Genomic DNA, 27,055 nt, shown 5'->3' with positions numbered 1-27,055 from the left:
AATGGTCAGTTTTAGAACAGTTTCATCACCTGATAAAGAAATCCTACATCCTTTAGAAACACCCCACACACCTCATTTCTAGAATCTGAACTAGCTTTAATAATTTGTTTACAAATAGATGACAGTGTAAATAACATCTGGGGTCCTGAGGTTGGGTCATAGGAAACACCGCACCTTCCTTTTTATTCTCTTGGGAGACTTGCTAGAGTCCTAAGACACCATGTGAGAAATTCAGCTACTCTGCTGGTAAGACCATAGAGAGAGATTGTAAGAGTTGTGGAGAATGAGAGGCTTTTAAGCCTTCCCGCCAAGATACCAAGCATCTGAGTGAAGCTACTTGGACTCTTGACCAGATGCCACTTGAATATCACCTAGTGACTCCTATAAATGCATGTGGGGCAGGTGAAGTGACTCACAATATAATACAATAAAATGGCTTTGAGTGACTTGTCATGCAGTCATAACCTACATATTACTTTTCTTCAGCTAATAAATGATATACCATTCACATTCACCAAATAATCTAAACCCCCAAACTCCAGAGTTCTAAACTCCTTTTAATTTTAACCTCTCACACTAACACATCAGCAAGTCCTTTTTGATTCTTTACCTAAGTGAAAGTGAGAATTGCTCAATGGTGTTCAACTCTTTGCTACCTCATGGACTATACTACATGGAATTCTCCAGGCCAGAATACTGGAGTGGGTAGCCTTTTCCTTCTCTAGAGGATCTTCTCAACCCAGAGATCGAACCCAGGTCTCCTGCATTGCAGGCAGATTCTATACCAGCTGAGCCACTACAGAAGCCCAAGAATATTGGAGTGGATAGCCTATCCCTACTCTAGAGGATCTTTCCGACTCAGGAATCAAACTGAGGTCTCCTGCATTGCAGGGATAAACATATAGTTTAGGTAAAGAGGGCTTCCCTTGTGGCTCAGCTGATAAAGAATTTGGCTGCAATGCAGGAGACCTGGGTCCAATCCAGGGGTTGGGAAGATCCCCTGGAAAAGGGAAAGGTTACCCACTCTAGTATTCTGCCTGGAGAATTCCATGGACTGGATAAACCATGGGGTCACAAAGAGTCAGACACGACTGAACGGCTTTCACTTTCTGCTTATGCAGTGTTGTTCTTCACAGAAACTATGTTGAATAGGTGAATTCCTCTCCAGCAAAACTGCAACCACCCTAGTGCAATGCGGCAGCATCTCAGATCTTCACTAATAACTTTATTGCTTCCTGTTCCCCCTTATCTCTCTCATGATTAACAACAAGAATGATCTTTAAAAAACATTCACATTGGAACTATTTAAAAAACATTTAATGGCTTTCCATTCCTTTTATAGTGGAATTCAAATATTTTTCCATGGCTAATGGAGCACCTCATGATTGATCCTTTCTGTGTATCTCTCCTCCTGGTTTGCCATGGCCTCTTTATTTCTTGAGCTTCTCAGAATCTTTGCACGTGCTGTTTTCTGTCTGCAACTTTCTCCCCAGTATCCATGTCAATATGTCTTTCTTATCTTTCAGCATTCTACTTAACTGCTACCTCCTCCCAGTGGCCTTCCCTGTCACACTCACTAAGGATTCACCACCCATACCAGCAGTTACCTTTTATAAGTCATATCAACCCAATTGATTTGTCTCTTCCATCCACTAATGTGTTCTACATTTATAATGTTTATTTATTCCCTAGTGTCTCTGCCACTAAAATCTAAACTACATGAGAACTCTGATCTGTTACACATTATATCTCTGTTCAGTTTATCAAAATATCTTCAGTGCTTACTCAGTTTCTAGAGTATAATAAGAGCTTAACTAGTGTTTTTGAAATAAATGAATGAATGACTATCCCATATGCTGTGCTGTGCTTTGTCGCTTAGTCGTGTCCAACTCTTTGTGACCCCATGGACTGTAACCCACCAGGCTTCTCTGTTCATGAGGATTCTCCAGGCAAGAATACTGGAGGGGGTAGCCTATTCCTTCTCCAGGAGATCTTCCCGACCCAGGAATCGAACCGAGGTCTCCTGCATTGCAGGCAGATTCTTTACCAGCTGAGCTACCAGGGAAGCCTGACTATCCCATATATACATGTAAAGTAACCAAAAACCCTAGATTAAATGTTCCTCTTGTAGTTGGAGGTCACTGTGGCAGGGAATTATCAGTGTTTGAGGTCTCCTCTTTAACTTTTCCCTAGAATTACCATAATAAATATGACAAGAGATATCTATAGATATTAACAGATCTCAAAATTGTTTGTCACATAATTCCCAATTAGCAATGCTCACATGATAACTCAGGTAAAATACAAAAGACCTATGAACACACTGACCTCTGAATTATGGGTCCAAAATGCCCAGAGGGAAGCTAGTCTTGTATTCAGGACTTGAGAGTTCACATAATTAAAGCTCCAGAAGTCATGTGAGTCAGTATGCACTTGGGATTTTTACAGGACAATTGCAACTGTTATTTATGAAAAATTCAGTATTCTACTAAAGCCTTGAAAGAGACTCAAAGCAAGTGATAATTCTGACTTCTAGCTCGATTAAAACAGATGCCTGAAAGAGTGCAGCCATGTATTGCTGTGTTTAGAACCTGACAAGATAAAATGGAAGCCTGCAAATCTGAATAGCCTAACTTTGGGGGACCTTTTCATATGTTATGATGATGAACTGAATAGTTATTAATGACCCAATAGAATTCTAATAATATGCCAGTAGCTTCATTCTTTTATGGTCATTTATGGAACCCTATGTGAGGGTTCCGTAGCCACATAGCAGGGGGTGGAATGTGACATAATAGAAATATCTGTGGTCTCTACTCCCGTATCCTAACACAGGGCTCTACACCCTTGTAATTTCCTGAATGACAGGGGTGCTAGAAGCATCTTTTGTTCAAATATTTGTTCTTTAAACCTGGTTCCTGACACAGGGCTCCTGAATCCATTGGAACCTCCTAGGTGGTAGGAGTGTCTTTGTTTGAATGAAAAGACCCTCGGTGGGATTCTGTACAGCTTCTGGATGAGGACTGGTCACCAAAAAGATCAAACTATGATTAGAAACTTGGAACTTTATGTTCACATGTGTTTCTGCAGTGAGGCTGGAGAGGTTGGAGACTTTTTACATGGCCTCCATAAAGATCCTAAGCTATGAGGTGGGGAGTTTCCAATTTGGTCAACAGATTCATGTGCTAGAAGGGTTAAGTAAGTGAAAGTAAGTGAAGTCGCTCACTCGTGTCCGACTTTTTGCGACCCCATGGACTGTAGCCTACCAGGCTCCTCTGTCCATTGGATTCTCCAGGCAAGAGTACTGGAGTGGGTTGCCATTTCCTTCTACATTCCAAATTATACATTTCAGCTTCCTAGTGATAGAAACTCCTGCTCTGGAGACCTTTCCAGACCTGGTGTGGTGTGTCTCTCCATCTGACTGTTAATTTATCCTTTATAATATATTTTATGTTAAACTGGTAAAGGTAAGCAGATGCTTCAGAGAATTTTGTTGAGTCATTCTAGCAAACTCTCACACCTGGAAGAGGCCTGTGGCAATCCTTGACTTTGTAGCCAAGTTGGACAAAAGTGTGGGTACCTTGGGGACCCATTACTTGCAACTGGTGTCAGAAGGGAGGGCAGAGTTGTGGAACTGAGCCTTAAGCCTGTGGAGTCTGGCCCTACCTCCAGGCAGTTGGTGTCACAATTGAATGAAAGAATAAAGCATCAGTTTGATGTCTGGATATTTAGAACATACCAGTATTCCAGCTGGTTGGTATGGGAGGAAAAGACCACAAAGTTGGTGTCAAGAGTGTTGTGGTTAGGGAAAGTTTTCTTTACCCATTATTTGATCATTGCACATGTTTAATTTATCCTTGTTTCATTTAGCCTTTGTATGTTTCCACTTAATTTTGCGATTTTATGATAGATACTCTACATTTTAACTTCAGCTTCTCAGTCATGTCTGACTCTTTGCAACCCCATGGACTGCAGCACACCAGGCTTCCCTGTCCATGACCAACTCCTGGAGCTTGCTCAAACTCATGTCCATTGAGTCAGTGATGCCATCCAACCATCTCATCCTCTGTTGTCCCCTTTTTCCTCCTGCCTTCAATCTTTCCCAGAATCAGGGTCTTTTTCAATGAGTCAGTTCTTTGCATTATGTGGCCAAAATATTGGAACTCCAGCTTCAGTGTGAGTCCTTTCAATGAATATTCAGGACTGATTTCCTTTAGGATTTACTGGTTTGATCTCCTTGCTGTCCGAGGGACTCTCAAGAGTCTTCTCCAATACCACAGTTGAAAAGCCCCAATACTTAGCAGAATTAACTTAGCAATGTATTATAAATAATATCCCATTTGCTTCTTTCTATGTTTCCTAATCCTTACTTGTTTCACCCCATTATACTGAGTCAAGGACTTTTATAATCTGTCTTGCTTTCAGATGGTCTAAAAAGTTGTGTCAGTATTTACATTGAGTTGGGAGCTCCTGAACTCCAGAAAAAAGCCCTCTTTGCCCTTCTGGTCTCACAATCTTGGCAACACCTCTAGTTTAATGAATGGGTATTAATTTTTTATATGTCCATGTTATGGAACCATGAATGCTGTTAGCATATTAATTGCAATGCTTAGATTTAAGATACCCTTCTAAATTTCTACAGCTAAGGAAAGCTACATTATGCCAAATGGGAGTATTTGTAACATGTCCTTAAATATCATTAGAAGAAAGTGTTAGTCGCTCAGTCATGTCCAGCTCTTTACAAGTCCATGGATGGTAGCCTGCCAGGCTCCTCTGTCCATGTGATTCTCCAGGCAAGAATACTGGAGTGGGTTGAATTCCATTCTCTAGAGGATCTTCCCATCACAGGGATTGAACCCAGGTCTCCTTCATTGCAGGCATATTCTCTACCATCTGAGCTAAATATGGTTAGACTTCCAGTCAAATCATGTAATTGTGGTGTCCAGACCTTAATTTCTATAGATATAAACCAATCAGGTTTCCATTCTCATCCTTGTTTTTGGAGTCCTCACAATCTAGACTAACTTGGTAGTAGAGTTTGTTCAGAAGACTGATTTAAAAGAACAGCTATAGGCTTGCTTGTCCTAGTCAAATCCTCTAGATAACTAACAATGCTGAAGAAAGGCATAGAATCAGAGGACTTGATTCCAACTGAATTAGAGACTTGAGTCCATATCTCCCAAGACAAGCTATTGAATATCTCTGTGACTCAGCAGTTTCATCTGTAAAATTGAGGTAAATTGTTAATAATCAGCATCATGAGATTTCTGTAAAAATTAAATAAAGAAACATAGTGGTTTGAACTCAGATTTTCTGGATTCAGAAACTGATTGCACAACTTTCCAGCTGCATCATTCTGGGCATCTACTTAACCTCTCTGTGTACCAGATAATTTATTTGTCAAATAGAAATAATAGAACTACGACTATATGGTTTTTATGTGAAATAAGCCAGCTAATATATCATTGTGCTAGAACAGGGCCTGGCATATTATAAGTAGAGATTATTGTTTGCTAAATAAAGTCCTAGGCATCTAAAGATGTTAATACGTAATAGTGAAAATAATTGCTGTCATTATTACTAATTCCAAGATGCCTACCAGCTGGTTTATAAGTATATACAAATGAGAATAAGAAATATTTTGATTTCAATTTAAGCACCCAGTAAAGCAGTATTTAGTAGGTCCTAAGTGTGATACTGGTAAACAAAAATTTATAGGTCATCAGAAATGTTAAGAAGAAATCCTAAGAATATATTCTGACACTTACCTTTCTCAGGGCCTCCTTTACATCTCTGTTCCTCAGACTGTAGATGAGGGGGTTCAACATGGGGATCACCACTGTGTAGAATACAGACAGCACTTTGTTCTGGTCAGTTGAGTAGGTGGATTTGGGCATCACATAAATAAAGGTAATCGTTCCATAGTAGAGAGTGACTGCAGTGAGGTGAGAGGTGCAGGTGGAGAAGGCCTTGTGTCTCCCTTCAGTGGAGCGCATCTTCAGGATGGTGTTGAGGATGCAGATGTAAGAGAGAGCTATGATGGACACTGTGAATGCAAGGATAGATCCAGATGAGATGGAAGGGATAATTTCAATGATGGAGACATCTGAGCAGGAAAGTTTCAACAGAGGGGAGAAATCACAGAAAAAGTCATTTATGTGATTTGGTCCACAGAAAGACAGAGTCAATAGACAACTAGTAAATGTCCAAGCATTGACACATCCACCTAGGTAAGATACCCCAATCAAGAGAGCACAGACTCTGGGGGACATGTGGATGGAGTAGAAAAGGGGCAAGCAGATGGCCACATAGCGGTCATAGGCCATGGCAGCCAGCAGGAAGCACTCAGCTGACCCAAACATGACCACAAAACACAGCTGAGCTTCACAGCCAGAAGCAGTGATGGTCACTCCTTGTCTCAGGAATCCTATAAGCATCATCGGTGTGACGGATGTGGTACACCCACTGTCCACAAAAGCCAAATGACTTAGAAAAAGGTACATGGGGGTGTGAAGCTGGGAACAAATTCTTATTAGAATAATTATGCTGATATTGCCTACTAAGGTGACAGCATAGATTCCTAGAAATACCACAAAAAAGATGCCACAAAGTGTAGGATCCTCTGTTAACCCCAAAAGGATGAATTCTGTCACACTGGTGTGGTTTCCAAACTTCATGTCCTCTGGGAATTGTTCCTGTTGAGGGAAATTTTAAAATTGATTAAAAAAAATGTTTTCATTCTACACATTCTTGGTTTTCTTTGGTTATTCATTACACTTATTCATAATAATTTCTCCCTCTGCCTAGCTGTAAATATGGTGCTGTATAGGATTGCTTTGTCCCTTTACACAAAAGAAGAATGATTCAACCTCACTCTCTGGGAATTCAGTTATATTCTTTTATTTATCTAATGTTTATTCTAAAACCCCTTTCCAAACTTTATTTGTAGAAAGATCTGTCTCCCAAGATCCAGGTCTATAGTTTCAGTCATCTTGGAAGTCTTCAGTTAGAAATCCCACAAATACCTCAAACTCAGCCTCCCCCAGACCAAACTCATCCTTTCATTAGACCATTCCTCCTGTCCTGTGTTTGTGGAATCCACAATCCACACAATTGCTCATGTCTGAAACATGGAAGTTGAAAGGTTGTTGCTGAACCATGAAAGATGCTGGGATTCTTGTGCTCCAGAGGAGAAGAAGTCAATTTGGGACCAGAGACAAGGTTTGATCATTCAGTTTTTGCGTAATAAAGTTTTATTAAAGTATAAAAGAGATAGAGAAAGCTTCTGACACAGACGTCAGAAAGGGTCATAAAGAATGTCCCCCTGCTATTCTTTAGCCAGATGTTATATAGCTACTAGCGGTCTGCTAATTAGAGAATGGAAATGTCTCAAAACTCAGAGACTGGCACCAGGCCCCTCACCCACAACATGCTGTGGTGGGTCATCCAGGGCCATAAAATGATTGACAGGAATCTTGAAGAAAGGTAGATTTCCATACAAATATATAGTTTCATTAACATAGATTGGGAGAACAATGTATAACATATTGGTTTGCCAAGTCTGTTCTGAGCCTTTAGGCAGAACCGACTTGAAGACAGAGTCTCGGGTAAATGCATAGTACATTAACATAGCTTAAGACAAACATTTCCATGAGAAAAATGCATTGGTTAACTCAAGGTTTGAGAAAAATTCACTTGGAACCAGGTATCATTATGGCAACACAGAATTTTAAGATAAACCTCTTTTTAAATTTGTATAGAGATGGGGAAAAAATATAGCACTAATATGTTTCCTCCTGCCACGTAAGAGAGAGAGAAAAAATGTCTGACACTTGCAGCCTATGTCCTCCATTTGGAGACCCCTGGCCTTCCAGCCTGTTATCCTCTCAAAGTGATCCTAGCCTTCTTCCTCTCATTGTACCACATCTAATAAAATCCTATTGATACTATCTACAATTTAGCTCTTCATTTTATTTATCCATTCCTATATTTCCACTGATAGTTTTCCTACTGTAGGTGAGGTCCTGTTCATTTTTCTCTTTTATTTTATTCATCTGTTTGCCTCCTTGTCTTCATTCTTGTGCCATTATAATTCATGGTACATCTGCCAAAGTAATCTCTTGCTGAAGTAAAATGGTGATGCCAAAGTGATCCTTTCAAGTCTTTCATGATTTCTTTGGCCTCCAAGATGAACCTACTCTTCTTAGCACAGCACAGTGTACGCTTTCTGATGTATCACCTGCATATGACTCTCTGCTTCTCTCTCAGGATGTTTCCATCCAGCACTTGCACTAATCCAACCTTTTTGAACTATTCAGTCTCCTCCGTTCATCTGTCTTATTTGGCCTTTAATCCTTGTTCTCCAACTTGGATGGCCCCCAACTTTCCATTATCATTACCTTGGGTGACTTCTACTCCTCCTTCAAGTTCATTCTCTACAAAACCTACTCTGACATCTAAGGTATAATCAGATAAATTTCCTTTTTGTTGACCTCATGCTTTGAAGATGTTTAGATTGTGTTTCTTTGTACTAAATTATGGGATTTTGTTTTGTTTTTTGCTTGCTTACATTTTATTCCTCCCAATTAATACATAGTCTCCTCGAAATGGTGTTTATTCCTGTATCACAAATAACTAGTGTTTGGGACTAATATGTGCTGGAGAAAACCTGTTACTAGAATTTATACATGACTTGTATAATGCATATGCCAGGTGGAATATACTTCCCAATTCCTTTGTACAATATTTATGGAGCTTTATATTCTATCCTTAGTTACTTTTTGAAATGTATCTCCCTATATACTTCTTTGCTAATGTTAGGTAGTTAGAATAGGAAAAGGAGTCCAGAATGGTGGTGGCTAAAAGACAAGGAAGGGAAACACTCATGAAAATAGAACAAAGGAAGGTCCGAGGACCAAAGTGAAGACCTCAAGTAGAACAAACAGCACTCCTGGCTAGCCCAATTTACATAGGGAAGGCCCAGGGGGAGGAGGAAAAACACATAAAAAGAGGAACCAAAAGGCTGGGGTCTCTCTGAACTGCTCGCTCACTTGCACGTGCTCTCTTTTGCTGTCACGCGCGCTCCCTCTTTTTTCTCTTCACGTCTTTTGGGTTGGCATGCTCTCACACCTCGAGGATGTATTTTCCTTTATTTTCTAAATAAAACTGAGCTGTAACACGGAGCTGTAATACTGGTCCATCCAAGAGCTGGTCCCTTGCTTCAGATTTTTGTTGTGATGAGACAGAACCCAGGAAATTACAAACTCCCACGACATCTACTTTTGTGCTTTTAAGAGTCAGGTTAACCCAACCCTGTGATTCAGTGTTATAGTTTCTAATTTTCATAGAAAGACAGTTTTCTAACAGCATTATTTCAATTAAGGTTTGAAACATTTACCATAAATGATAAATATAAGTACCAAATATCTTCACAATTCTTGCTGCTGCTAAGTCACCTCAGTTGTGTCCAACTCTGTGTGACCCCATAGACAGCAGCCCACCAGGCTGCCCCGTCCCTGGGGTTCTCCAGGCAAGAACACTGGAGTGGGTTACCATTTCCTTCTCCAATGCATGAAAGGGAAAAGTGCAAGTGAAGTCACTCAGTCATGTCTGACTCTAGTGACCCCATGGACTGCAGCCTACCAGGCTCCTCCATCCATGGGATTTTCCAGGCAAGAGTACTGGAGTGGGGTGCCATTGCACAATTCTTAATTTATTAAAAATTCCTCACTTTAGAATAGAGCATTTAGTGTTTCCAGTGGTGGAGCTTCAACAGAATGAATCATGAGATATTATGAACCAACAGCTGAGAACCTACAGCTCATTCTTCCTTAAGTGCACTTAAATTACTCTAGTGACAGGCAAGGTTACTACCAGGCGTGTTAATTCTATGAATTCTATGTAAAAAAAAAAAAATCTGTTTTTGGTTTCTCAATTGCTCTCTATGAGTCTAATGGCACAAACCACCTCCTTTCAGAGTTTAATGACACAAACCATCTCCTTTCAGTGCCAAAGCAATGATACTTGAATACAGCCAGCACACCTCCACTGCCTTCCCTTTACTAAAATTAACATTCATAGACCCGTTGCCCATTCCACCTGTGGCATACTTTCCAGAGCCCTCCCTGTTTTGCTCTCAGCTTCTGAACATACTCTCAGTTGAGGACTGAGCCAAGCACCGAGCAGCATGTGTGCTCTTTGCCTTCTGACTCAAGCGGAGTTAAGTGGGGCCGATCCTGCATTCACTGCGCACACAGTGGGCTTCAGTCTGTGCTGACAGAAGTCATGGAGACTGGAGATGGAAAGTTCAAATCCTCCCAGTGGCCAATTATTTTCACTTGTACATGACACTTGAATCTCTCTGATTCTCAGTATTTTTTTTTTTTTGTAAAATGGGAGTAACTGTCCCCATATAATATCTTTGTTGTGAGATTGAAAGAAATGACAGCTGCAAAGTATTTAAAGGTGTTTTGTCATACATGAGAGCTGTGTTTTTCATTAAGTAAAAATAAATAGTGGATAGATTTTCAGTTAGTTAAAATTTTTATGAGAGGTATAATATAAATTTTCTTTGAACACATCAGGAGATTTTCCACAAATCCAAAAGAAGTCAGGAAGTATAGGATCTGATGGTTTTTAGTTCTGGACCATGTCACTAATAATCATATGCATAATATGAGAACTGATTCTTGCCCTTCCCTTCCTCTCCACTGACTACCTAGGGATCTTCTAGAGCTCTATGTCATCCCATCCATGCTTCAGATTCTGACTCTCCCCAATCCTTTCCTTCAATGATTGGGTCATATTTGTTGATGATTAGGGGTCATAGGGCGAAGAGCCTCATGCAACCTGAATATCGGGTGGTTTCTTCCTGGTTTCCTTTTCTTTTTTTTTTAAATTTTATTTTATTTTTAAACTTTACAATATTGTATTAGTTTTGCCAAATTCCTTTTCATAGCTGCAGTTACACAAGTTTAGCAGCAGCTTGGCTGCCACAGACCATCCACACTTCTCTGGGATCTCCTGGGAAGTCTATTTTGCATGCCTGGAATGACCTTTCTGCAGTGCATATCTTTTTCCCCTTAAAAATAGTTTTTTTTTTTTTTTTTAATTAGAGGATCATTGCTTTACAATGTTATGTTGGTTTCTTGCATACAACCTTATGAATTAGCCATACGTATACATACGACCCCTCCCTCTTGAACCTTCCTCCCACTTCCTACCCCATCTCACTCCTCTAGGTTATCATAGAGCACCAATCTGAGCTACCTGTATTATACAGCAACTTCTCACTAGCTATCTGTTTTACATATGGTAGTGTATATGTTTCAATGCTACTCTCTCAATTAACCCCACCCTCAATTTCCCTCCTCTATGTCCACACATCTATTCTCCATGTCTGTGTCTCTAGTCCCTGTAGTGTAAACCTTGCTAAGGCCACAGTTTCCTCAGGGGTCACAAAACAAAGTTGTTGAGTTTCTTTTATTTTTAATTTCTCATTGAGCAAACAAAAAAATTAAATTATTTAAATAAAATCCATGATTACTGCACTCACCTTTTAGAGCCAGATTTGCTGTTGCTGAATTTCAAAGAGAATTTTAGAAAGCAGACATTTTCCACTCACTCTTAAAGCAGTTGTGCACTGACTACCTGACAATATTAACAAGAAATGCTGTCCTCCATTTAAGAACATAGTTACATACATTCTGTGATAGGGTCTTTTTTGTGTATTGGGAGGAAAAGAAAGGCTCTAATGGAATTCCCCAGGGCTGTTGCTGCTTGCCCCTTTGAGGTAAATTCCTCGGACTGCTCTCTAGAAGTGACTCATGGAGCCAGGTGTCTCATTAAGGTGGCATAAATGGAAGGTCCAGTTCCCAACAAAAGGTATATTTCTGAGGATCCGGATGGAAGCTTTGTCCAGAGACCAGGAGGAAAAACTGTTGAAATAGAAATTTGATGGGTGATGGAGACCAGAGTCAGTGTCACCAGGGCTCCAATTTCCTCTCTGTAGAAAAAAACATTTTCTTTAATTGAGAACATCAGATAGTGGGGAAAGCCCTGGAGTAATATGAGTCAGTTAGCAGAAAGTAAGCAGAAGAAAGCGGAGTCCACTGTTACTCAAACTATACTAATAGTCCCTGGGCAGGTGCTGGCTGGCAAACTATTTCTTGTCAGTCCCTGTCCAAATAAGAACAGGGGTTTTGGGGAACCATTTGTACTCTTTATAGCAATTTGAGAAAGTAACTTTAAGTGTATTGACGCCAATAACTTTTTTAAATGGGTTTATTCTGTTGTATTTTAGTTTTTCTTATTTTGTTAGTAATTCTCATTTTACTATTTTCCTAACAAGTATTGACCCATGGACACCCTGGGAGAAGTGATCCTTTATTTAAATAGTTTGAGAAACACTAGATGTGGCTTTTGTACCCAGGAGACCTGGGGTCAGTTTGAGGTGGATGAATTGAGTGAAAGTTTTTAACTTCTTTGAGACTCAATTTTATGATCTGTAAAATGGGGTTGATTATTCACATTTTATAGTCTATTCATGATATTTCAAAGGGTTAATACATAATTATCTAGAAAAGTTACCTAAAGTTATTGTTGTGTCTCAAATATGTGACAAATGGAACAAAGCTTCTGGATGTGTTACATTTTGCCACTTACTCTATTTTATCCTTAGTCCCAGATACTTCCTTCTTTGAGATTCAAGACATTCCAACTCTGGCATCTCTCGTACCTAACCCTAATTGATCTCCCTGCTGCTCATCCCCTGAGAATTTAGCACCTGTGTGACCATTTTCCTCTCCATCTCTTTGTCATGAGCAATGGCAACTTCTAATCATTTGAATATCTCAACTGACAACTTGATCTCAAATTTCTTCTAATTTCTTGATTCCAATAACTTTTATCCATAGTCTCTTTATGAAACCTATCATATTCATATCATAAATTTCACTAATTGTCTTTTTTGTTCCACAACTTAAGTGTAAACATGTGTAATGACCATGTTAAAGCTTAACCAGCCAAAGGCCATGAGAAATAAACCTATAGTGCAACAAAATCAAGTTTATTGGGTTAGCACAGCAAGGGAGAGCTCTCCAAATAATTATCACATGTATCCTGACAATGGAGAGAGGGCACATGACTTTTGAAAGGTTTGGATTCTTATTGAAGGATACCAAGGAGGGATTAGGTGTTGTGGGCTTCAGTTCTGGACAGGTTGCTGACATGGTGGTGAGATTAAGAGGGACTAATCTGAGGTTGAAAGTTCTCATGAAATGATGACAATTTAACAAGGCTATGGTTTTTCCAGTGGTCATGTATGGATGTGAGAGTTGGACTATAAAGAAAGCTGAGTGCCGAAGAATTGATGCTTTTGAACTGTGGTGTTGGAGAAGACTCTTGAGAGTCCCTTGGACTGCAAGGAGATCCAACCAGTCCATCCTAAAGGAGATCAGTCCTGGGTATTCATTGGAAGGACTGATGTTGAAGCTGAAACTCCAATACTTTGGCCACCTCATGCGAAGAGTTGGCTCATTGGAAAAGACCCTGATGCTGGGAAAGATTGAGGGCAGGAAGGGAAGGGGATGACAAAGGATGAGATGGTTGGATGGCATCATCGACTCGATGGACATGGGTTTGGGTAGACTCCAGGAGTTGGTGATGGACAGGGAGGCCTGGCATGCTGTGGTTCATGGGGTCGCAAAGAGTCGGACATGACTGAGTGACTGAACTGAACTGAACTAACATTTGAATGTCTCTTGTATTAGTTTGGGAGAACATTTCAGGTTTAGGTATATTGTTGATAAGAAAACAGTAATTACTGAAAAATTAGATCATTATGACATTGTTAAAATTGCTGCATAAGAGTTGAAGAAACAATGTTTTCTACTAATTTTGTTGTTAGATTATTCTATGTCCATCCTCCAAGCCTGAAGAATGACAGGGATGTTTTTCTTTTTCAGTCCCACAAACTGTGTTTCTCTAGAAAATATTTAATTCTCATTATTTACTAAATTTCAGTTCATTTCAGTTGCTCAGTCATGTCCAACTGTTTGAGACCCCATGGACTTCAGCATGCCAGGCTTCTCTGTCCATCACCAACTCCTGGAGCCTGCTCAAACTCATGCCCTTTGAGTTGGTGATGCCCTCCAATTAAATTACTAAATTTATTGATATAAGTTTTTCATAATATCTGTTTTTAACCATGTTAATGTGTGGGCAGAATGTGTTTCTATGCCCCTCTTTGCATGTATTATTTAGATAATTAATATTTTACCTTTTCCTTAATTAATACTCCTATGGATTTTTCAATTTTATTAATCTTTTCAATGAATTAAATTATAAATATATTTTCTCTATGGGGAATGTTTTCTATTTCTTTGATTTATGTTTATTCATTACTCTTTTTTTTTTTTTGGCCATGTTGTGTGGCTTGTGGATCTTACTTCCCCCACTAGGGATTGAACCCATGACCCCAGCACTGGAAACCTGGGTCTTAACCATGGGTCTGCCAGGGAATTCCATATGTTTTTTTTGTTATTTATTTGCTGTTTCTCTTCAAGCTTCCTGAGATGGAAGCTTACATTTCTGATTTCAGTCTTTCCTTGAGGTTTGTTTTCATCCGTATCTTGAGTATAGACAATATATCCCCTCTCTTATCTGTAATTTGTCAGCAGCTTTGAATGATGTGCTGGCTATTGTGAAGGACAGGTTATAGTCTGGACTGTGTTATTATTCTCTCAAACATAGTCATTGCATGAAAGCAGCACCTTTACCTGTTTAGTCAGTGATGCACATTTTCTAGAATTGTCTAGGTTTTGGCAATTAGGAATAAAGCTTCTCTAAATATCTCTGTGTAGGTCATTGTGTAGTTGTGTGTTTTCATTTCTCTTTGACAAAATTTAGGATTGTAATTGCTGTGTGTTATGGTTAGTATATGTTTATAAGATACTGCAAAACTTGTTTTTTCAAAATGGCTGTACCATTTGCATTCCTACCAGGTTTGTATTTAAGTTCTATTTGCTCTGGGTCCTTTCCAGGACTGCTATTGTCAGTTAAAAAAAAAAAAAAAAAGCTATTCTAATATGTGGGTAGCATTAAGTCTTTCAATTTAGTTTGCACATCCCTTCAATTTGAAGTTCTTCTCAGCTCTACTTCTCTGTTGATGGCCAGTTTGTTTTCATATATTGGCTATTGTGCAGTAATGCTGCAATAAACGTAGGAGTGCCGATGTCTCTTCAAACTCCTCTTTTCATTTCCTTTTTCATATATACCCCAAAGTGGAATTGCTGAATCACACATAGTTCTAATTTTCTTCATACCAATGTGCACTTCAACTAGCAGTGTACAAAGATTTCCTTATCTGCATATTCTTGCCAATACCTGCTATCTCTTATCTTGTTGATAGCCATTCTAAGAGGTGTGAGATAATATCTCATTGTGGTTTTGATTCGCATCACCTTCGTAATTAGCAAAGAGCGTGTTTCATGTTACTGTTGGGCATTTGGATGTCTTATTTTTTTTCCTTTAAAGATTTTACTTTATTTTAACTTTATTTTTAACTTTATTATTTTTTATTAAAGTATGGTTGATTTATAATGTTGTATTAATTTAAGAACAGCATAGTGATTCAATATTTTCATAGATTATATTTCATTTGAAGTTATAAAATCTTGACTGTATTTTCCATGATGTAAAATATATCCTTATAGCTTATTTATTTATTTTAAAAATATAATTTCTGTATTTGTTTTTGCTCTGTTCGGTTTTTGATGCTGTGCATGGGCTTTCTCTAGTTGTGGTGAGCAGGGGCCACTCTTCATTATGGTGGCTTCTCTTGTTGCAGAGCTTGGGCTTCAGGGCATGCAGGCTTCAGTAGTTGCGGTCAAGGACCTAGGTTCTCCAGGGCATGTGGGATCTTCCTGGTCCAGGGATTGAACACATGTCCTCAGCATTGGCAGGAAGATTCTTAAGCACTAAACACCAGAGAGGTCTCACTTATTTATTTTATACATAGTAGTTTGTGCCTCTAACCCCCTACTGCTATGTTGCCCCTCCACCCTTCCAAACTCCCACTGATAACCATTATTTTATTGTCTATGAGTTTGTTTCTGCTTTGTTATATTCACTTGTGAATTTTTTAATTATTATTATTTAAAATTTTTTTTTATTTAAAAGTAAATTTTATTTAAAATTTTGCTTATTTTTGGCTGTGCTGGGTGTTTGTCGCTGCATGCATGCTCTCTGGTTGTGGTGCGCAGGCTTCCCATTGTGGAGCCTGGGCTCTAGGGTGTGTGGGCTTCAGTAGTCGTGGTGCAAAGCACAGTAGCTGCAGCTCGCGGACTCTAGAGCATGGGCTCCGTGCTTGTGGCATATGGGTTTAGTTGCCCTAAGGTGTGTAGTATCTTCCTGGAACAGGGAACCCATGTCCTCTGTAATGGCAAGGGGATTTCTAACCACTGAATCACCTGGGAATTCCTATTATATTTCTTTTTTAAGTGAAAGCAGGTTTATTGAGAGAGATACATACCACATAGGCAGAATGTAGTCCATCTCAAAAGATGAAAGCAGCCTATTTTATTTTTTAGATTCCATGCATAAGTGACAGCATACAGTATTTGTTTTTCTCTGCCTTATTTCAATAAACATAATACCCTCTCAGTCCACCATGTTGCTGCAAATGGAAGAATTCCATCTCTTGTTCTGACTGGGTAATTTTTCATTGTGTATATGTAAATGTGTGTGTATGTATGTGTGTATACACACATACATATATATATATATATTATTCTTTGAACCCTTTTTCTGATAAATTATTTATCTGTTTCATTGAAAGTGAAAAGTGAAAGTGAAGTCGCTCAGTTGTGTCCGACTCTTTGCGACTCCATGGACTGTAGCCCACCAGGCTCCCCCTCCATGGGATTTTCCAGGCAAGAGTACTGGAGTGGGTTGCCATTTCCTTCTCCAGAGGATCTTCCTGACCCAGGGATCGAACCCAGGTCTCCTGCACTGTAGGCAGACACTTTACCGTCTTTTTTTTCTTTTTTCCTTGTTCTTTGGTACAAATTTCTCTGTCTTCTCATCTTGCTTAACTTTCTCTATCTCTATGAAATTAGGTGCAACAGTTACCTATTCCTGATCTTGAAGAGGTGTCCTTGTGTGGGAGTGTCCTTATGTAGTCTGCGTGTAACCAGTAGCTTTGGTGCAAGAGCTGAATCTGAAGTGGGCACATGTCATATCTTCCCTCAGAAGGTGCTGGCAGCTACCACTGTCGTGGGATGTAGGGCTAGAGATGCAGGGGCTAGAGTTAGAGCCATACATGAGGAGTGATGTCTCCTATCCTCAGTGGCTGTCACTACCCTACTAGGGGCAGGGTCAGCTCCCAAGGTAGTTATGGCTGCTGTAGTCTTGTTCAGATGCTGCATAGATCCAAGCCAGCTCCATCCTCTCAGACTGCACAGTCTTATCAGCAACCACAACCTTCACCCTAGTGTGGAACTGTGCTGGAGCCTAGGGGTGATGGGGCAAACATTTGGCATCAACCATATGCCAGGGTGCTTGCTGGAAACCACTCACAGTCCCAGGCAGTTTCAGTCTGCTTCTTCTGCCTTGTTCCCAGGAGTAGGCAACAGTGTGTATGTTCTCCATGAACTGATTTTAGGTTTTGTACAGCCTTCCTGCAAGTCCCTTAGTTGTCCAACCAGCTAAGGAAACTTGTCTTCCCAGTGTCAGAACCTGGGCCTGGGGGGCTCAGTATATGACTCAAACAGCTCACTCCCTAGGGAGGATGTCCAAGCCCATGTAATCCTGCTTCCCTGGTGGCTCAGAGGGTAAAGCGTCTGCCTACAATGCAGGAGACCCGGGTTCAATCCCTGGGTTGGGAAGATCCCCTGGAGAAGGGAATGGCAACCCACTCCAGTACTCTTGCCTGGAAAATCCCATGGGCTGAGAAGCCTGGTAGGCTACAGTCGGAGATGACTGAGTGACTTCACTTTCACTTTTTCTTATATTAATATCTCTAACCTTAATTTCTTCTGTGAGCTAACAGATATCTGTATTTGGCAATAATAGCCATCTTAATGGTAAGGAGCCCAAAATGGAAATATTCGTATTTCCACATCAACCACAAAAATTTATCTTCCCATCTTGTGGCAGATTAAATAAAAACATACAACTTCTTTGCCATTCTTCCCATAGAGATGCAGCCTAATTTATTTCCTTTGAATCTGGACTGATCTTCATGGTATGCTATACATGTAGAATATAGTGGCAATAATAAACTGAGAATATTGAATCTTGGTGATTGGAAGTTTTAAAGCCTTTGCCTGGGTATCCTGGAAGATTTCTTCATGGAGCTTTGAGAGGTCAGAAAGATATTTGACTACCTCCATGAAAACCACTGATCTGAAGGAGATCAGCCCTGGGATTTCTTTGGAAGGAATGATGCTGAAGCTGAAGCTCCAGTACTTTGGCCACCTCATGCGAAGAGTTGACTCATTGGAAAAGACCCTGATGCTGGGAGGGATTGGGGGCAGGAGGAGAAGGGGACGACAGAGGATGAGATGGCTGGATGGCATCACCGACTCGATGGATGTGAGTCTGAGTGAACTCCGGGTGTTGGTGATGGACAGGGAGGCCTGGTGTGCTGCGATTCATGGGGTCGCGAAGAGTTGGACACAACTAAGTGACTGAACTGAACTGAACTGATGAAAACCACGTGAGAAAGAAACAGAGAGAAAGAGGTGACGAAACCAAACCTCCTACTCTCCCCCTTTTGTCACCAGGCATGTGAATGAAACCATCTTAGATTCTCCAGACTAGGCCAGCTGTCAGCTGACCATGACAGAGCAATCTCAGTAAAGGTGGGAGACACAGAAGACTCACCCCTGGAATCTCACAGCCAAGACTCGCCTTAATTCCTGAACCATAACATCCTAATATATAGTGGAATAGGCGTTACTTTAAACACTAAGGTTTAGAGTCGTTTATTATGCAGTGTAGAACAGCTTATCACAACTTGACACCTGATAGGGAGATTTTGCTGTAACAGAAGCTGAGTTCATATGGCATTGGCTTTGAGACTTGATAGTGGGATGAAGTAGAATCAACCTTGAGGAGACTTTTAGCAATATCTGGAATGTTCTTATAAGGTGGAGAGGGCATGTAGGGTAGTAGGAAATATTTTTAAAAGTTAAAGCAAAGAAGACACTAGCCAGGCAGTGGTGGAATGTTTGTCAGTATTGTCACCAGCCATGAAATGGAAAATATAAAGCATACGTAATATGCTCTTGGGTTTGGCTGGGAAGATTTCCAAGAAAAATGCTAAAAATACTATCTATGTCTGATAGCTGTCTAAGCTAATGTATAAGAAGAGATATATGAACTTATGGAAAGGATTTGTTTGATTCTTGAGAAAAAAAATTAAAAAAATAAGGAAGCCATATTTTGCACGGTTTGTAATTAAGGCTGCTTCTCATCCCTAATACCTTCCAAAGAAAAGATTCTCAAGATAAGAAATGGTTCCAGATCAAAGGTCAAATCCAGATTGGAGTGATAATTTTCCATGTCAAAATCTCAGAAAGATTTAAGACAATGTTGCCACTTTCAGTTATACAAAAGTCATTCTACGAATCTTGATGGTATATCTCATACACCATGTCTTTGTAAAATATGAGACTTTTAAAATCTTAAGGGAACTTTCTCATAAACACCTCAAAAAACTGCAGAGGATGAATTATCTGGAAGAGAATTATGAGAGTGGATTTGTCTAATTGAATGAATTATAATTTGATACACTGGAGTTTTTTTAAAAAACATCTAAGTTTTTTTTAAACAGTTTTGAGACATAACTCACATACCAACAATGAACCCATTTAAAGGATACAAGTCAATAGTTTATATAGACTATTCACAGATATATGCAATGATCACAATGGTCAATTTTAGAACAGTTTCATCACCTAATAAAGAAATCCTACGTCCTTTAGAATCACCCCACACACCCCATTTCTAGAATCTAAACTGACTTTAGTGATTTGTTTTACAAGTAGAAGACAGTATAAATAGTGTTGTGGGTCTCCTGAGGCTGGGTCATAGAAAACACTGCACCTTCCTTTTTATTCTCTTAAGGACTTGCTAGAGTCCTAAGACACCATGTGAGAAATCCAGCTACTCTGCTGGTAAGACCACATAGAAAGATTTTAAGACTATGGAGAATGAGAGGCTTTTAAGCCATCTGGCCAAGATGCCAAGCATCTGAGTGAAGTTACGTTGGATTCTTGAGACATGCCCAGATGCCACCTGAATTTCACCTAGTGATTCTTATTAATGCATGTGGGGCAGGTGGAGTGCTGAGCCCGATCCAATTAAAATTCCTGAGTCACAATATAATTGCTGCCGTATATAACCTACATATCACTTTTCTTAAGCTAATGAATGATATACAATTCACGTTCACCAAATAGTCTAAACCCCAAAATTTCTGAGGTCCTCTTAACTCCTTTTAATTTTAACCTCTCACACTAATTCATCAGCAAGCCCTTTTTGAATCTTTACCTAAACTAAATGTTGAATAGGTGAATTCCTCTCCAGCAAAACTGCAACCACCCTAGCACAATGCGGCAGCATCTCAGATCTTCACTAGTAACTTCACTGCCCTCTGTTCCCCCTTCACCCTCTTATGATTAACAAGAATGATCTTTAGAAAACATTCATATTGGAACTATTTAAAAAAACACTTAGTGGCTTTCCATTCCTTTTACAGTGAAACTCAAATATTTTTCCATGGCTAATGGAGCACCGCATGATCGATCCTTTCTGTGTATCTCTCTCTTCCTGGTTTGCCATGGCCTCTTTATTTCTTGAAATTCTCAGAATCTTTGCACGTGCTGTTTTCTCAGAATCTTTTCACTGCAGCTTTCTCTCTAGTCTCCATGTCAATGTGTCTTTCTTATCTTTCAGCATTCTGCTTAACTGTCACCTCCTCCAAGTGGCCTTCCCTGTCATACTCACTAAGAATTCACCACCCATACCAACAGTTACCTTTTCTAAGTCATATCAACCCAATTGATTTGTCTCTTCCATCCACTAATGTGTTCTACATCTATAATGTTTATTTATTCCCTAGTGTCTCTGCCACTAAAATCTAAACTACATGAGAACTCTACTCTGTTACACATTATATCTCTGTTCAATTTATCAAAATATCTTCAGTGCTTACTCAGTTTCTAGAGTATAGTAAGAGCTCAACTAGTGTTTTTGAAATAAATGAATGAATGACTATCCTATATGCTGTGCTGTGCTTGGTTGCTTAGTCGTGTCTTCTCTGTCCATGAGGATTCTCCAGGCAAGAATACTGGAGTGGGTAGCCTATTCCTTCTCCAGGAGATCTCCCCGACTCAGGAATCGAACCGAGGTCTCCTGCATTGCAGGCAGATTCTTTACCAGCTGAGCTACCAGGCAAGCCTGACTATCCCATATCTACATGTAACATAACCAAAATGCCTTGATTAAATGTTCCTCTTGTAGTTGGAGGTCACAATGGCAGGAAATTGTCAATGTTTGAGGCTCCCTCCTTAACTTTTCCCCAGTATTGCTATAATAAATATGCCAAGAGATATCTATAAATATTAACAGATCTCAAAATTGTTTGTCACATAATCCCAATTAGCAATGCTCACATGATAACTCAGGTAAAATACAAAAGACCTATGAACACACTGACCTCTGAATTATGGGTCCAAAATGCCCATAGGGAAGCTAGTCTTGTATTCAGGATTTGAGAGTTCATAATTAAAGCTCCAGAAGTCATGTGAGTCAGTATGCACTTGGGATTTTTACAGGACAATTGCAACTGCTATTTATCAGCCATTCAGTATTCTACTAAAGCCTTGAAAGAGACTCAAAGCAAGTGATAATTCTGACTTCTAGCTCAAAACAGATGCCCAAAAGAGTGAAGCTATGTATTGCTGAGGTTACTCCTGTGTTTAGAACCTGACAAGATCAAATGGAAGCCTGCAAATCTGAATAGCCTAACCTTGGGGGACCTTTTCATATGTTATGATGATGAACTGAATAGTTATTAATGACCCAATGGAATTTTAATAATATGCCAGAAACTTCATTCTTTATGGTCATTTGCAGTGAGGGTTCCATAGTCACATAGCAGGGGGTGGAATGTGAGATAATAGAAATAAACCTGTGGTCTCTGCCCGCCACCCCCCCCCCCTCCGTTACTAACACAGGGCTCTAACTCTTGTAATTTGCTTATGACAGGGGTGCTAGAAACATCTTTTGTTCAAATACTTGTTCTTTAACCTTGGTTCCTGACACAGGGCTCCTGAATTCATTGAAACCCCCTAGGTGATTGGAGTGTCTTTGTTTGAATGAGAAGACTCTTAGTGGGATTTTCTATAGCTTCTGGATAAGGACTGGTCACCAAAAAGATCAAACCATTATTATAAACTTGGAACTTTATGTTCACATGTGTTTCTTCAGTGAGGCTGGAGAGGTTGGAGACTTTTTACATGGCCTCCATAAAACTCCTAAACTATGGGGCAGAGAGCTTCCAATTTGGTCAACAGATTCCCAGGCTAGAAGGGTTATGCACTTCAGATTATACACTTCAGCTTCCTGATAATAGAAACTCCTGACCTAGAGACCCTTCCAGACCTGGTGCAGTGTGTCTCTCCATCTGAGTGTTAATTTATCCTTTATAGTATCTTGTATCTTAAACTGGTAAATATAAGCAGATGCTTCAGAGAATTTTCTTGTCATTCTAGCAAACTCTCACAGCTGGAAGAGGCTTGTGGCAATCCTTGACTTTGTAGCCAAGTTGGACAAAAGTGTGGGTACCTTGGGGACCCATTACTTGCAATTGGTGTCAGAAGGGAGGGCAGAGTTGTGTAACTGAGCTTTAAGCCTGGAAGTCTGGCCCTACCTCCAGCAGTTAGTGTCACAATTGAATGAAAGGATAAAGCATCAGTTTGATGTCTGGATATTAGAACATACCGGTATTCCAGTTGGTTGGTATGGGGGGAAAAGACCACAAAGTTGGTGTCAAAAGTGTGATTAGAGAAAGTTTTCTTTATCCATTATTTGATCAGTTCACATGTTTAATTTATGCTTGTTTCATTTAGTCTTTGTATGTTTCCACTTAAAATTTGCCAGAATATGGTACATACTCTACATTTTAACTTCAGTTCATTTCAGTCTCTCAGTCATGTCTGACTCTTTACAACCGCATGGACTGCAGCACACCAGGCTTCCCTGTCCATGACCAACTCCTGGAGCTTGCTCAAACTCATGTCCGTTGAGTCAGTGATGCCATCCAACCATCTCATCCTCTGTTGTCCCCTTCTCCTCCTGCCTTCAATCTTTCTCAGCATCAGGGTCTTTTCTAATGAGTCCATTCTTTGCATCAGGTGGCCAAAGCATTGTAGCTTCTGCTGAAGCTGATGAGTCTTCTCCAACACCACAGTTCAAAAACCTCTATACTTAGCAGCATTAACATAACAATGTATTATAAATAATATCCCATTTGCTTCTTTCTGTGTCTCCCAATCCTCACCTGTTTTGCCCCATTACACTGAGTCAAGGATTTTTATAATCTAAGTCTTTCTTTCAGATGCTCTAAAAAGTTGTCTCAGTATTTACATTGAGTTTGGAGTTCCTGAACTCCAGAAAAATCCCTCTTCACCCTTCCAGTCTCATGGTGATGATGTAGATTATTATGTAAGTAATACATTTACCACAATCTTTGGCAACACTTCTAGTTTAATTAATGGGTATTAATTTTTTATACATCTAGCTTATGGAACCATGAATGTTAGCATATTAATTGCAATCTCTAGAATTCAAAGATACTGATTTAAATTTCTACAGCTAAGGAAAACTACATTATTCCAAATGGGAGTATTTATTTGTAACATGTGCTTAAATATGATTAGAAGAAAGTGTTAGTCGCTCAGTCATGTCTGACTCTTTACAAGTCCATGGATGGTAGGCTGCCAGGCTCCTCTGTCCATGAGATTCTCCAGGCAAGAATACTGGAGTGAATTGGATTCCATTCTCCAAGAAATCTTCCCAACACAGGGATTGAACCCAGGTCTCCTTCATTGCAGGCAGATTCTCTACCATCTGAGCTAAATATGGTTAGATTTCCAGTCAAATCATGTAATTGTGGTGTCCAGATCTTATTCACTATAGATATAAATCAATCCGGTTTCCATTCTCATCCTTGTGTTTAGAGTCCTCACAGTTTAGACTTACTTGGTAGTAGAGTTTGTTCAGAAGACTGACTTAAAAGAATAGCTTTAGGCTTGCTTGTCCTATTCAAATCCTGTAGATCAGTAACAGTGCTGAAGTCCTTGGACTGATTGTTGTTTAGAGCAGATCAAATGCATGAATCAGAGGACTTGATTCCAAGTGAATCAGAGACTTGAGTCCATGTCTCTCAAAACAAACTATTGAATATCCCTGAGACTCAGCAGTTTCATCTGTAAAATTGAGGTAAATTGTTAGTAAGCAGCATAATAAGATTGCTGTGAGAATTAATTGAAGAAACATTGTGGTTTAGACTCAGGCTTTCTGGATTCAGAGACTGATTGCACAGCTTCCTAGCTGCATCAGTCTGGGCAATCTATTTAATGTCTCTGTGTGCCAGATAATTTATTTGTCAAATGGAAATAACAGAACTATCATTATAGGATTTTTATGAGAAATAAGCCAGCTAACATACCATTGTGCTAGAATAGGGTCTGGCATATTATAAGTAGAACTTACTGTTTGCTAAGTAAATTAAAGTCCTAGGCATCTACAAGTTAATATGTAATAGTGAAAATAATTGCTATCATTATTACTAATTCCAAGATATCTACCAACTGGTTTATAAGTGCATATAAGGGAGAATAAGAAGTATTATGATTTCATTTTAAGCAAACAGTAAATCAGTATTTGATAGGTTCTAAGTGTGCTATTGGTAAACAAAGGTTTATAGGTCATCAGAAATGTTAAGAACAAATCCTAAGAATATATTCTGACACTTGCCTTTCTCAGGGCCTCCTTTACATCTCTGTTCCTCAGACTGTCAATGAGGGGGTTCAATCTGGGGATCACCCCTGTGTAGAACACAGACACTACCCTGTTCTGCTCAGTTGAGTAGCTGGATTTGGGCATCACATAAATGAAGGTAATTGTTCCATAGTAGAGAGTGACTGCAGTGAGGTGAGAGGTGCAGGTGGAGAAGGCCTTGTGTCTCCCTTCAGTGGAGCACATCTTCAGGATGGTGTTGAGGATGCAGATATAAGAGAGAGCTATGACAGACACTGTGACCACAATGATAGGTCCAGAGGACATGGAAGGGATAATTTCAGTAGTGGAGACATCTGAGCAGGAAAGTTTCAACAGAGGGGAGAAGTCACAGAAAAAGTGGTCTACCTGTGTTGGCCCACAGAAAGAGTCAGTAAGCAACTAGCAAATGTACAAGCATTGACGCACCCACGCAGGTAGGATACCCCAACCAGGAGAACACAGACTCTGGGGGACATGTGGGTGGAGTAGAGCAGGGGCAAGCGGATGGCCACATACCGGTCATAGGCCATGGCAGCCAGCAGGAAGCACTCAGCTGTCCCAAACATGACCACAAAACACAGTTGGGCTTCACAGCCAGCAGCAGTGAAGGTCACTCCTTGTTTCAGGAATCCTATAAGCATCATCGGTGTGACGGATGTAGTACACCCACTGTCCACAAAAGCCAAATGACTGAGGAAGAGGTACATTGGAGTGTGAAGCTGGAAACAGTTCCTTATTAAAATAATTATGCTGATATTGCCTACTAAGGTGACAGCATCAGTTCAATTCAGTTCAATCGCTCAGTCGTGTCCGACTCTTTGTGACCCCATGAATCGCAGCACGCCAGGCCTCCCTGTTCATCACCACAGACTCATGTCCATCGAATCAGTGATGCCATCCAGCCATCTCATCCTCTGTTGTCCCCTTCTCCTCCTGCCCCCAATCCCTCCCAGCATCAGAGTCTTTTCCAATGAGTCAATTCTTCGCATGAGGTGGCCAAAGTACTGGAGTTTCAGCTTTAGCATCATTCCTTCCAAAGAAATCCCAGGGCTGATCTCCTTCAGAATGGACTGGTTGGATCTCCTTGCAGCCAAGGGACTCTCAAAAGTCTTCTCCCACACCACAGTTCAAAAGCATCAATTCTTCAGCGCTCAGCCTTCTTCACAGTCCAACTCTCACATCCATGCATGACCACAGGAAAAACCATAGCCTTGACTAGATGGACCTTTGTTGGCAAAGTAATGTCTCTGCTTTTGAATATGCTATCTAGGTTGGTCATAACTTTCCTTCCAAGGTGTAAGCATCTTTTAATTTCATGGCTGCAGTCACCATCTGCAGTGATTTTGGAGCGAGCCCCAAAAAATAAAGTCTGACACAGTTTCCACTGTTTCCCCATCTATTTCCCATAGATTCCTAGAAATATCACCAAAAAGACACAAAGTGTAGGATCCTCTGTTAACTCCCAAAGGATGAACTCTGTCACACTGGTGAGGTTTCTAAACTTCATGTCCTCTGAGAATTGTTTCTGTTGAGGGATATTTGAACATTCATTTTACAAAAATATTTTCATTCTATACATTCTTGGTTTTCTTTGGTTATTCATTACACTTATTCATAATAATTTCCCCCTCTGCCTAGCTGTAAGTATGGTGCTGTACAGGATTCTTTTGTGCCTTTACACAAAAGAAGAATGATTCAACCTCAGTCTCTGGGAACTCAGTTATATTCTTTTATTTATCCAATGTTTATTCTAAAATCCCTTTCCAAGCTTTATTTGTAGAAAGATCTGTCTCCCAAGATCCAGGTCTATAGTTTCAGTTATCCGGGAAGTCTCCAGTTAGAAATCTCACGACTCAAACTCAGCCTCCTCCAGATCAAACTCATCCTTTCATTAAACCATCCTCCTATGTCCTGTGTTTATGGAAGGATACCACAATCCCCCAAATCTCTCATGTCTGAAGCATGGAAATGATCCTAACCTTCT

At 39.9% G+C, this 27,055-nt stretch overlaps 1 protein-coding gene and 1 pseudogene across 1 annotated transcript; both read right to left on the bottom strand.

The window, feature by feature from the left end:
- Nucleotides 1-5,744: 5,744 nt before the first annotated feature.
- Nucleotides 5,745-6,677, bottom strand: LOC113904865 (olfactory receptor 491-like). The gene has a single exon (XM_027561950.1). It carries the CDS (start codon nt 6,675-6,677, stop codon nt 5,745-5,747), a length of 933 nt encoding a protein of 310 aa, XP_027417751.1.
- An 18,346-nt stretch (nt 6,678-25,023) lies between these two features.
- On the bottom strand, nt 25,024-26,578 carry LOC113904864 (annotated as a pseudogene).
- Nucleotides 26,579-27,055: the final 477 nt, after the last annotated feature.

The sequence above is a fragment of the Bos indicus x Bos taurus genome, chromosome 15 (assembly GCF_003369695.1).
Source record: "Bos indicus x Bos taurus breed Angus x Brahman F1 hybrid chromosome 15, Bos_hybrid_MaternalHap_v2.0, whole genome shotgun sequence".
Lineage (NCBI taxonomy): Eukaryota > Metazoa > Chordata > Mammalia > Artiodactyla > Bovidae > Bos > Bos indicus x Bos taurus.
This window is presented reverse-complemented; position numbering and strand designations above follow the sequence as displayed.